We start from the raw sequence: 12,422 nt of genomic DNA on the forward strand, positions 1-12,422 counted from the left end.
CCGTGGCTACCCAGTAGGATATGTTTAGTGTAGAGTCTAGCAACAAATTCCCAGCAAAGGCAGTATGAATTCGCCTACTCATATTCAAAGAATTATTTAACATAACAGAGCAACAATGTAGTTGCTGCACATTTACTTGAATTGGCAGGCAAGGTCTTCTAAAGAGTGTGCTTTTCAATATAACCCTTGTTGGGCTGTCTATGTCTTCCTGTGTCTTGATTTGAGACCAGTCTGTGGGTTAGTTTCACATTGGCGTGCTCAGCTTATGAACAAACATCATCCAGACTCACTGGCAGCTATTAAGAGCCCGCAGCTTAAATAATCAAATGCCCTAAGTCCATTTCCTTGGTTTTACTTTCCAAAACTCATTGCCCCTTCCAAAGCCATGATGGCTAGGGAAGGAACAAGCCTGCCTATCCACAGTGGTCCCTCACATTCAGTCTCTACTCTCTTCCTGAGTGTGCTCTGTGTTTGCTTTACAAAGAGGTCATCTTTGTGTATGCCCACTGTCATTTTCCTTCCCATGCTTGCTTTTGATAATATGATCACAGACCCGTAGAAGAGTTTGGGTTGGAAGGGACCTTCAAAGCTCATCTAGTCCAACCTCCTGCAATGAACAGAGGCATTTTCAACTATATGATTCTATGATAGAAAGTGATTTCCCCCAGTTTTAACTGGTCTGTGGCTGCTGTTACCTGAGATTATTCCTATAAAATACTGTTGGTAGCATTTACGTGCCACATTTCTTCAGTCAAGTTCCCAGAGGTCCACATGACAAGGAGTCCGAGTAATAGGCAGTTGTTTCCATCATGTAAATTTGGGGAATGAATTAATCAAGTGAAAGGTCAGCTGTTACAATTATCTGTCTTACCCATCAGTGCTGATCATCACAGTTTCTGTGAGCTATTGAACAAGTCTAGACTGCTTTGGTAATAGAAACTTGCTTTCTTCAGTCCTGCAGATGCAGATTTACTTTCGAAGCGCTACCCAGCTACTGCTACTGAATCTTGCAGAGCACAGTAAAATAGAGAAAGTATAAATTCCATCTGAAAAACAGATAGACCCCTCTCTACACCAACTGATGTGGATATTGCAGACCATGCTGTCAGTTCTACATTATTAGCAGGTGAAGGGTGTGAGCTCCTTTTCAAGTGTTGTCTGTCACCACAGGTACTGGGGGGACCCCTTCATAGAATCCCAGCCTGGTTTGGGTTGGAAGGGACCTTAAAGCTCCTCCAGCTCCAACCCCTGCCACAGGCAGGGACACCTTCCACTAGAGCAGCTTGCTCCAAGCTCCTGTGTCCATCCTGGCCTTGAACACTGCCAGGGATGGGGCAGCCACAGCTTCTCTGGGCACCCTGTGCCAGCGCCTCAGCACCCTCACAGGGAAGAGCTTCTTCCTAACATGCAATCTAAATCTACCCTCTGTCAGTTTAAAGCCATTCCTCCTTGTCCTATAATTACATGTCCTTGTCTCAGATAGCAGAGACTTTATTCTTCCAGCTCTAGAGAGCTTTGGGCTGACAAAAAAAGGCTCAGAAGCCGAAGCATTGGAGTTGAACGGGTTTTGCAGACTCACAGCAAGCTGTTGGCCAAGCAAAACCTTCTCCCTCCCTCCCCTTGTTAGGAAGATATCCCACTGACTGTGTGAAGCTATCTGCAGGACACTGGGAAGAACCCTCTGCAAAAGGTGCTGGCAGAGGGGTGGCTGGTGCCAGGCCACCACCAAGTCTACATACAGTCCCGCAGAGGCTGGGAACAGGGAGAGAGGCATGGGGAAGGCTGTTCCCCTCTTGGCTTTGAGTCTGCACCATGTGCTCTTGGTGCAGAGAGCTGCTGGGAAGATCTCCTCCCTTGGAGGTCCTTCAAGCAGCCAGATAAACTGCACTGCCCAGGATGTGAAGAAAGATTTAGGATTTATGAATGTTCGCTAGAGCCAAGTCAAACATATTTGTTTTGTACTGTGTTATTTGTCAAAATTACATCATTCCTCATGCTGATAAACAAGGGAATTCTGACTGCGCCCTGGGCTGCAAATGCCACGCTTTGAGTTTTAAGATGATAGCTGTGTGCAGTAAGGAGCTGCACGGAGCAAGTGGGGTGACTTTCAATCCTTCTAATGAACCAGTGAAACCACAAGCACACAAGCATACGTGCAGTTACTGCTCCTGTATAAACACAGAAATGGTCCAGTTAGTTACGCCTGAGATGGTTACACTAATTCCACAGGTAAGAGGTGCTTGTGTGGCCAAGGCATTCTGGAAAGCTTGGGATCCTGCAGCACCAATGCTGCTGGGTGCCAGACTTGGTTAGTGGCAGCTTTAGCAAGGGATACAGGGTCTCAAGCTCTCCTTGGCATGAGGCAGGCAGATAGAGGCTAGAAGTGAAAGTAATTGCTGCTACTCCAGGCACGGAGTGTGGATGTGACAGAGGGAAAACAGCTTCCTTCTGCCCTTCATCCAGTGGCCAGGTAAAGCCAAAACAAACTGCAGGGCAAGTCATAGAATCATAGAATCCCAACCTGGTTTGTGTTGGAAGGGACCTTAAAGCTCCTCCAGCTCCAACCCCTGCCACAGGTTCCCTGACCCCTTCCACTAGAGCAGCTTGCTCCAAGCCCCTGTGTCCAACCTGGCCTTGAACACTGCCAGGGATGGGGCAGCCACAGCTTCTCTGGGCATCCTAGAATGTGCTGGGTGCCTACAGCAAGGTGTGGGTGCAAGGGGCAGGGAGGACACTGCTGCCTTCTCATAGCCCAGAAGAGAAGACACTCTCCTCCACGCAGAGCACGTGTGTGGAAGCGTGGGTGTAATAAAACAGCTCACTCTAAACAGCAGCCTGTATGTTTTCTGCTATACTAAGCATTACAGGAGTGAAGGTAGTTAAAGTCAGCAGCATGAAAATTAACATTTAAAAAGATACTCTATATTCCTTAGCAAAGCACTGCAATCCAAAACATACTGTGTGGGCCTGGGTATGAGAGGAAGGGGATGAAAAAAAGATCATAATAAAAAATAGACTGCAGGCATAGAGTGAACAGTTGCCGTGACCTTGCCTTTTGTATGCCATTACACAATTCAATGGCAGTCCACTCAAACCTTGCTCTCGATCAATATCCTATTAAAGCAGCACAAAAAGTCTCTATAAACTTAGTGGTTTGCTATGTTTATAAATGGAACTCAGCATAATTAGATGGTCAATAGCAGGCTGTACTTGTAATTTTAAAATGAACATCACACATTTCATATCTGTTGTAGTCGCCACAACCTCTTTGAATCTAATGATACAGTGTGTAGGAAACAAAAGCCTTGCAAGAAAAAGAGCCCAACACCCAGCTCCCCTTTCCCCTCGGCAGCAGCAGCAGCACAGTGTGTTTCCCTTTGTTTATGGAGTCACAGCACAGGAAAAAGTTTATTAGTCAAATGTCATGTTTCTCCCATTTAACCTTAAACACATTATCACTTCGCTGCAGCGTTACTCACGTAATGATCTTAGTCACATCCCAGCCCCTTTGTAAAAATAAATACATAAAAATGGAAAAGAGAGAAACTTAATATTAACATGACCGAAAACGAGCGCCGGATTCCAAGGAAGACAAATGCCAGCCTGGCTGGTTCTATTTAGTGGGTTTCCTGCTCTGTAATTCAATAAAATTTTCAAAACAAATATCCCAATTGGGTTAAGTCAGAGGGATTTTTGTTAATTTCTCTGTTATTTTTCTTGCCATTCCGGCTGAAGATCTGAGCTAACTGGCTGGCAGCGGAGGGAGTAGGTGATGCTGCCCCGTGTCCCTGGCAGTAGCACAGTGCTGGTGCTCAGGAGAGGGACCCACCTTCCTCTTCCTCCTCCTCCTTTTGGGCAAAATACCTCCTTGTTCCATTCAGAGTGAGTGAAACGTGTCCCATCTGCACAAATGCCAGCAGCTGAAATGGGAGCTGAGGCTGGCAACAGTTTGCATAGAAAGCCTGCAGGCATCACTGGGTAGTAGGGGAAGAGGGGTCCTTCCTCCTCACCCCCTGCCAGGTCAGGGCCCCTGGGTCAGATGAAATCTCGATGCCTGCACATAGGTGGAGACTGTTGTTTTGACTCACAACTGCAGTTTCTGACACCCTTTCCTGTTTGGGAGATGTTCCTGAGCCATCAGAAGGTCACTTTGCTGCAGAGCATTTCTTCTTCAATGAAGAGGTTTAATTTATGTACAGTTTGACCACAGTTTGCATCACTTTGATCCCTTTGCTTACTTTCCAGAGTGGGAAATCCTGCAAATAGATGAAAGCGTTCCCTTTCCATCAGCTTTCTGGGCACGTGTGAGGTGGACAGTCCACAAGGCAGTGTGAAAAGCCATTAGGAGCAGGTTGGATGCCTCCTGGCCACTCCTGTGGCAAAACACAAGGGTGAATAGAGGAGGCAGATGCCAAGCAGTGAGCTCCCCACAGCCAAAGCCTAGCACAGGAGGTGTGAGGAAGCTGAAGCAGAGTGAGAAAGCACACAGGGCTTCAACCCAGCCAGGAAGAGGAAGCAACCTTCCGCCATGCAGATTGAAAACATTAACCTCTTCCTGACAGTCTCGGGCTGGGCTGTAAACATCAGCACATTGCTGTGCTTTGTGATAGTAACTGTGAGCAAAGGTATGAATACCCTTTGCTGAAAGACAAGCATCAAATATGTGCCCATCAGGCAGGTAGGAGAAAAGAGTTCAGGACCTGTGCAAGGTTTGCCAAACCACTTTTAGGGCCAGAGACCTTGAGCTGGTTGTGGCAGGATAGTGGCTCCTGTGTAAGAACTGCCAAAGGGTTGTAGGTACTCACTGCCGTAGGCTAGCCAGGCACTTTAACCTCTGCTGCTTAGATCTCTTGGTGTATATTAGAGATTGGGGTAGTTCTTTAACCCTCAGGTTGCAAACAGGTTCTTGAGTGGTTTGGCCTGTGACAAAGCATCCTTCATGTTTGCTACCCTGGGAGGAAATTACTGTGTGATTAGCCCTTTCTACTTTGTGCTAAGTTTACACAGCGTTAGCAATACGTTGTTCCTACCCCACCCCTGCTCTGGAGATACATTTCATTTTCCTATAGGGCCAGTTCAAGGCTTGGAACAGAAATGGCCAGGATTCGGGGAGAGAGGAATCAACAGAAGCAGGAGGGAGAGAAGGAAGAGGAGCATTATTCACAGACCAGTTTTTCTTCTATATCTGTTTGGAATAAAACTGTTTCATAAATTTTGCAGTGCCTAGGAAATGCATAGTGCCTCAGAAAGAACGGTGCTTTAATTTAGTGCTTGCCTTTTAATGTTCCCATTTGGAAAATAGTATGCTTAACCTGTAAGTAAGGCTTTGGTAGGTAGAGGGTGCAGAGGAATTGATCAGCAAAGGGTTTACAGAGCACAAATCTGTTTGGCAAGGAAGTTGCTGAAAACTGTGGAGTAGATGCTGCAGAGAGTACCTTTATGATTGATTTCCATTCAAGTCAGACTGACTGCAGTGTGGTCATTTTTCTAACCCATAACTGCTCACGCTGCAGCAGTCTGCTATCTGCAGGGTGTCTGAATTATAGCAGTCCATGTCCGTGTTACCTTTTACACAAATTACTTACACCGGTTTCTTTTTCCATGCAAATTCATCAGTTTTACAGCCTCTTGTAGCTGCTGTCAGGAAACTGTTGCAGAAAGCACAAATTGATAAAACCAGTTAATTTTACTGTGCTTAATGTTAGTTTCTTTCTGTTAACACACCCTTTCATACATACCCAGTGTGCAGGAAGTGTGTGATAGATAAGAGAAGATAACAAAGGGTTTGAATGTTCTTGTCATAAATTACTTCCCAACTTAATTCCTTTTAATGATCATTCCAGATTTTCTCCAGTTTTAATGGCGTTGTGTGTTTTCCATCCCATGCTTTAAGTCCATGGCTATCGAGGCTGTTCCCTTTCTGTCTCAATGACGTTCTTAAAAGATCCTTGCCAAACAACAACTAATTGTCTTGTGGGGATGATGAGGCAGCTGCAAAGCTACATTATTCCTCTGTCAAATCTGACATTGTGAGCTCCTTAAGACTTGGGGTGAAATACTGGCCCCACTACAGTCAATGGCAGCACTCCCAGCAGCCTGTGTTTCAGCCCAGACATGTTAGCTGGGCGATAGGAATGATCCTGTCTTCATTTCCTCACTCCTGCCCCATCGGAGTGAAAGATTTTTTTCATGTTTGAAAATGGGCCAGGTTCTCAGACCAAAGATTAAACTTGGCTCAGCATCCTTGGGTGGCATTGAGACTGCTTCGCCTTTGTTGCTGTGAATCAGGGCTCTCAGACAATACATTCCAGGCCAAGCTTGTGCATTTTATTGTGCATTATGTCCTCTTTCAGATGTGTCTGAAATGTGGGAGAAAATCATCATCTGTAATTGTCAGCTCCCAAAGTTGTATTGTCCTGTAAACAGCACCATGGATGTGGTACCATTTGCTGTACAGTGGCGTTTCTTTGTGAAATGCATTATCTGTTGACTTTAACATTAAGCTGCTCAGTTCCTTTTCTGTTCTCAGAATTCATTATGTTTTAATGTAAAACCAAGGCTTCAGGACAGGGAAATGAAAGGTATTCATAACTTTTACAGTAAAACTTAGGTGCTGGATAAGGTAATGAGAGGTGAACAGTGGAAGCCAATTGCTGGAGAAAAGTCTTTGAAGGTCATATATCTCTAGCTTTGATTTAGCTGGAGGAGAGGCCAGAGGAAAACTCAGATGTTCACAGGCAGAAAAGAACTCGGGCTTCTCATTTGCTTTTGTGCTTTCTCCAAGGAACATTTGTAACCTCTGTGCTTGTGGATGTACATCATGTACATACCAAAGGTCCTGAGGTGCTGTGTATTTCCCTGCCTATACTGCTTATAGATTATGCCAAGCACACTACAGGGATAATGCAGCCTATTTGTAACTATGCCAATAGATGCAATGTTGTCCTAAAAGCAAAAGCAACAAGTTTCATTAAATGTTAGAATTATATTAGTCGAAAAGCAGTACTTAAAGAAAGCCTTGCCATAATTGCTTCATTTTAAAAAAGGAGGAATGTAAGAAGGAATCTATCTCATAGAACATTGTATTCTTGATAAAATTTACATCTTCTTGATTGCAGTGCCAGTTTCCATTAGCATTTCCTAATTTCCTTGTCCCACCTGTTCTCATCGTGAAACTAAACACACTCATGAGGAAGAAGAAAGTGATTTTGAAGTGCAATTCATGCCTTATTCACATGACTTACTGACTGCAATCTCTTTTGTTTCCCTAGCACCGATAGCTGCAGGAACAGGCCCTAATTTCTCCCTCTCAGATTTGGAAAGTTCTTCATACTACAGCATGAGCCCAGGAGCAATGAGGAGGTCTTTACCTAGCACATCCTCTACCAGGTAATTTAATCTCTGCCTACTACCAGGTTACTTGGAAACCCAGGCCAGCATCATTACTCATCTGGGAAAATAACCATTAAATCCTTTGACAAGCTGTTTGGGGGCCTCAAAATGCGGAGCTGTTTCAGACTCGCAGAGCTGAACGTTCAACTGGATTGCTGTTAAAGTTCTTTTTATAAGTACAAGCTTGAAGAAAAAACTGCTGCATTGACTCCTATAACTTCTGGCTTGTATCTCGGTGTACTGGGAGAAGTTCCACTGGAGCTGCTGGAGTTTCACTTGTGGCGGAAGAGAATTTGGAGCGTAGCGAGATGTGCGGCTTTGTCCTAGCAGGAAAGGAAAGACTTAAGATAGATTTGTATGCAGATAAAGTGTTATCTGTTTTAGGACCTTGGCCTATAATGCATTTTAATTTTCATACAGCATTTAGAAATTTGTGAATCAGCCACTGGAAAACAGTAATATTAATACAGGTGACTATACCCAGTCGGATTTTGATTTGGCTTAGACGCCAGCTATCAAACAAGGATACTTTTTGATTTTTTCCCTTTAACCATCCATGAGATTAGATTTATAAACAAGCCCAGTCACTCTAGTAGTCTTGAACACTATTAAGAAACCAGATTGTTTTTTTTCCTCCCCCCCCCCCCCCCCCCCCACCAAAAGAGATCACTCATTTCAAAGACATGACATGAAACTCTGACTTCAGCCCAGGCTTCTTTTACATTTTTGTCTCAGCCTGCAGTGCCCTAGCTGTGCAGAGAGCAAGTACACGTGTAAAAGTCTCTATAGTTTGAATGTAGCTGTTTTTCATTAAAACCAATCAAACAACAACTTTAAAGACCAGCTCTTCGCAAGAACTTGTCCGAGTTGCAGTGACTGGAGGAATATTCTAGGTCTTGCACTTAGTGTGCGCATTACGGAGCTTGGTGACTACAGTACCCAATACACATCAATTAAAAACTTTGTGCTCTGTCTTTTTTGTGTGTAAAGCTTCATAGCCTACAGTGCTCGTCATTAGCACTGTTCTCAGGTAGAATTTACTTGGGACTCTAGAAGCAAAAAAGTGAGGTTATTAATGTTACTTAAGAGCTGAGTTGTTGCTCTTCTGTTCTTCTGCAAATAGCTACCACTGATAAGGAGCTAATTATAAACAGCATGGGTAGTTAATAACTTGGTAATATGTTTGTTTTCCTCTCATTAGGCTGTTCCCAGTCAGGAAAAAAAGTATTCCTTAAATACACAGACTCAGCAGAATGATCAGGCGGTAATTATATTGTATGCACACAATTTCCCCTATTGACACATAACAATTCTCTAAATTAAGGAATGGCCAAACCTGCATTCCACACATACCACACGACTTATTCTTCCTGTTTCTCACAAACTGATTTTGCATACCCACCAGCTCCTACCTGTGTAGGCCTTCTGGTGGGGAGCTGCAGAGAGGCTGCGAGTTTTAAACCAATACAAACTGCAGTGGAATATTTTATGTCTGTTAAATATGTTCCCCCTACACAGAGGAGCCTGTTCTTGAATGCTTTAAGTCTTAATAGAATACAGATTTGGGGGAAAAAAAAAGTGAGCTGACCCAGCCTTGGAAAAGTATTTAGAAGAGAAATTCTCGGTAATGTCCCCACGCAGTCTGCGCAACTCATTATAGAACACAGAGCCAAGCTGAGTGTCTTTGGCTTTGGGTTCCTCTCCCTGCAGAACTACTGGAGTCTGAGCCAATGGCCACCAGAGACCACTGAAAGGGCTCTTCTGTCTCCTGAGCCTTTGGTGAGGGAGGTGTGGGGCATCACAAGGGAGTGCTTTAGTACTGACACTGGCCAGAGAGACCTGATGGGGCCTTTTTATGCTTGATGGCGTTCAGCTGCAGAGCAAAACACTTATACTTGTAGCATAACATGAACATTTGAACCAAGAATGGATTCTTCCATCATTCACTTCCTACGTTTCTTCTTACAGGACTGAAAGCTGGGTTAATTTAATGGCTGCAGTTAAAAGATGGAAAATATAAGTTTGAACTGATAATTTGTCTTTCAGAATAACCTGTGGAAAAAATATGACAGTTAAAATAAGTCTTGTGTGTCATTACTGTACTCATTCAAATTGCAAAAATCACGCCATACAAATTAAAATCTTGCCTTTTTATTGACCTCTGTGCATTATAAAAAATGTCCTACTTTGTGATCTGTAGAAGCCTGAACGTTAAACTATCTTTTAGTTACACTTATGTGTGCTTAGCACTTCAGTCTGGACTCTGTGAGAGCTTGTTTTGTATCTCACCGAAGCTTAGTCATTGCCGACGAAGCAAATCAGAAACAAGAAGTGGATGCTGAGAGGCTGAGTGGGCAGGATGGCTGTGCAGGACTCACCTTCCCCTTCTCAGGCCCCTGAATTTGCTATAGTGTCCATAACCAAGTTAGTCCCGAGCAGGGCTAGCAAGGTATGTCTCAACAGAAGTGCCTTTGTTCCTTTCCATACATTCTTATGCTGTGTTTTTACTTTCTCAGCTCCACAAAACGTCTCAAGTCTGTGGAGGATGAGATGGACAGTCCTGGTGAGGAGCCGTTTTATACAAGCCAAGGGCGCTCTCCAGGAAGTGGCAGCCAGTCAAGTGGATGGCATGAAGTGGAGCCAGGTAAGCCATGGCTTTCAGGAGCCCGAGAACCTGATCTCCAGTCGCTCTGTTTTTGTTATCAGAATATGCTGAATTCTGTGTAGAAAGGTGATCAATTGTAAACATCTTGTAACTTCTCCTGAGAAAAGGTCAGTCTAATGAAAGTGTTGTAGTGGTTTTATTGCTCCTGCAGCTGTGAATGTTTCTGTAGTGTGTCACTTCTGTGTTTTGGCCAAATATCTGAAGTATTTAAATAATGCAGCAAAAGATAGGAGGTCTTTTTCTGTCAAAAGCCCCAGATTCAACTCTGGGATAGCAGTGACAATCACTTAGCAAAAAAGCAGTACTTGTCTGGGCTGTGCCCTACAGTTATACTGTTTAAATAAATATCCCTAAACTTATAGAAGGTGGAAGGACTTTTCAAGCATTATACAACACTTGAGCTCACTTAGTAATGACTTTTAAGAGACTTACCAAAGGAGTTGTTTTATTAATCTGTAATACCACGAAGTGTGATTGGAGGCTTCATATCAAAATAGATATTGCTGGGTGTTACACTTCATGAGGTCTAGGAAGCAGCTCTTGTGCCTCTTCTCAGTTAATTTTTGTGTGTGATCTTTCTTGTTGATCATCTTTTGGGTTATGTTATGTTACGTACTTAACTGTCCATCGATCACTTATCCCGAGATCATCTGGGTGCTTAATACTATTGGAAATACTTTTCTGGGTCAGTGCTACATGCGTAGGCGAAGTTAATGCTTCAGTTTTGCTTATGGCTACATAATCAAGTATTTATTGCCACTAAAAATAACAGAGGTCTTATTTGTTAGATAAAGGCAAGTAGGTCTTTCATCTTCAGCCTCCCAGTGTCTGAGAAGGCCCTCTAAACACCCCAAAGGGTCTTTTGCAATGTGCATTTTTTTCCTTTCTTGCCTGTTTGGATTTAAAATAGTATGGGTTTGGGGTTGTTTTGAAACAACACATGCTTGTCCAGGGCACTGTGTATAATGAACTGTACAGCACCGAAAAGTAAAATCAACCTGAACAGCATTAAAATCAGTTCTGTGGGCACTTGGCCAGCCACCTATATCCTTCATCATGTAGGAAACATACCCACAGCTTTCTCTGGAGACCCTGTCAAACAGCTGTCCTTTACAGCATGCCCAGAAAGTCACCAAATTTGGGCTATTCCAGACTGGGAGGGGACTGATTCCCGTGCCTGGGAGCCCTTGGAGGATCCCCTGCCAGCTGCCCTCTCTCCTCTAATGAGGAGGAGCCAGCTTGTGGGCCCTTATTGACTGCAGATGTGGCACTTTGGCAGGAGGAGAGGGTGGACCTGCAGGCAGACAAGTTCCAGGCTCCCCGTGACTGCCTTGCTGCCGCCGTCCCCAGGGCTCTGGTGCTTTCAGTGAGGTGTCCTGCTCAGTAGACACTTAGGGGCTGTTTCTCCATCAGCTCCAGGCTCCAGATGATGTAAGGCAGAGCTTCACCTTGTACTAAACTAGCCTGCTCATGGAGCGGCAAAAACAGGAACAAAAGCTCATCGCCCATTGAAAGGGAGAGATCACAACCTCCTCTGCAGACACAGATGGCTAAAAGCTGACTGGGTCACTGCTTCTACATCATTGTCAGATGGGGGGCTAACTCCCCCCAAAATTTGGGGTATTCTTTGTTAATGACAAATGTTCTCCATTTGTGCAACAGCCAGAGCTTGGCTATTAATTTTGCTGTCGCTTCTGGTGGTTTTCCCCACATGTGGTCATTACCTCTGTCTCATCCAAGTCCTCACTGGATGGTGGTTCTGAGCTTCTCAGCTGGACAAGACAAGTACCTAAAGCCTTACACCTCTAAAGCACATCTGCCATTCTTGGCACCACTGGGTGCCCATCATGGAGAACTGACCGTGTCAAACTTCCTGAGTTTCTCAGAAAGGCAGGAACAAGTCAGAGAAGAGAAGGTTCTTCCTTCCTCATAACCTTCCTCACTTACTACAGAAAATTCCAGATTCTGCTTAGTCTTTCCTGTAAAATGGCTGAAAATCACCTTGCAACATCAGGGACTCAAGCCAGGTACCAACTAGATACAGCTCAGATTCACCAAGCTATCTATCACTGTCACAGCTAGGAAGAAAAAGAGCTTTATCCCGCCTGCGTGGGATGCACTTACAAACCATCTTTATGCTATATCCACACGGCCTCACCCCAATTCTTCTGCTGTGGCTTTCAAGCAGCCTGTCCTCTGAATTCATTGCCTCAGCTTCTCTGTAAAACAGGGTCACTGCAAGAGCACAGCTGGCAGAGAGATTACCTAAAGAGCCACAGCTCATCAGTGGCGAAGGACAAAACAGTACTGAAGGGTCCTTCTATGCTAGGGCAGCAAGGTGCTTGCCCCTGAGGGACACATCCTG

General features: G+C 44.4%; 1 protein-coding gene across 12 annotated transcripts in view; it reads left to right on the forward strand.

Moving 5' to 3' along the window:
• NFIA (nuclear factor I A) overlaps positions 1-12,422 on the forward strand; it is a 254,009-nt gene that overhangs the window by 165,135 nt on the left and 76,452 nt on the right. For all 12 annotated transcript variants that reach the window (XM_061469629.1, XM_061469628.1, XM_061469633.1 and 9 more), the window contains 2 exons: positions 7,272-7,389; positions 9,909-10,036. In XM_061469629.1, the coding sequence (XP_061325613.1) occupies positions 7,272-7,389; positions 9,909-10,036 (246 nt within the window). The remainder of the gene's footprint in view (positions 1-7,271; positions 7,390-9,908; positions 10,037-12,422) is intronic.

The sequence above is a fragment of the Pezoporus flaviventris genome, unplaced genomic scaffold (genome assembly GCF_033815535.1).
Source record: "Pezoporus flaviventris isolate CSIRO_AGI_PZ_B2104156 unplaced genomic scaffold, CSIRO_AGI_Pfla_v1 ptg000059l, whole genome shotgun sequence".
Taxonomy (NCBI): Eukaryota; Metazoa; Chordata; class Aves; order Psittaciformes; family Psittacidae; genus Pezoporus; species Pezoporus flaviventris.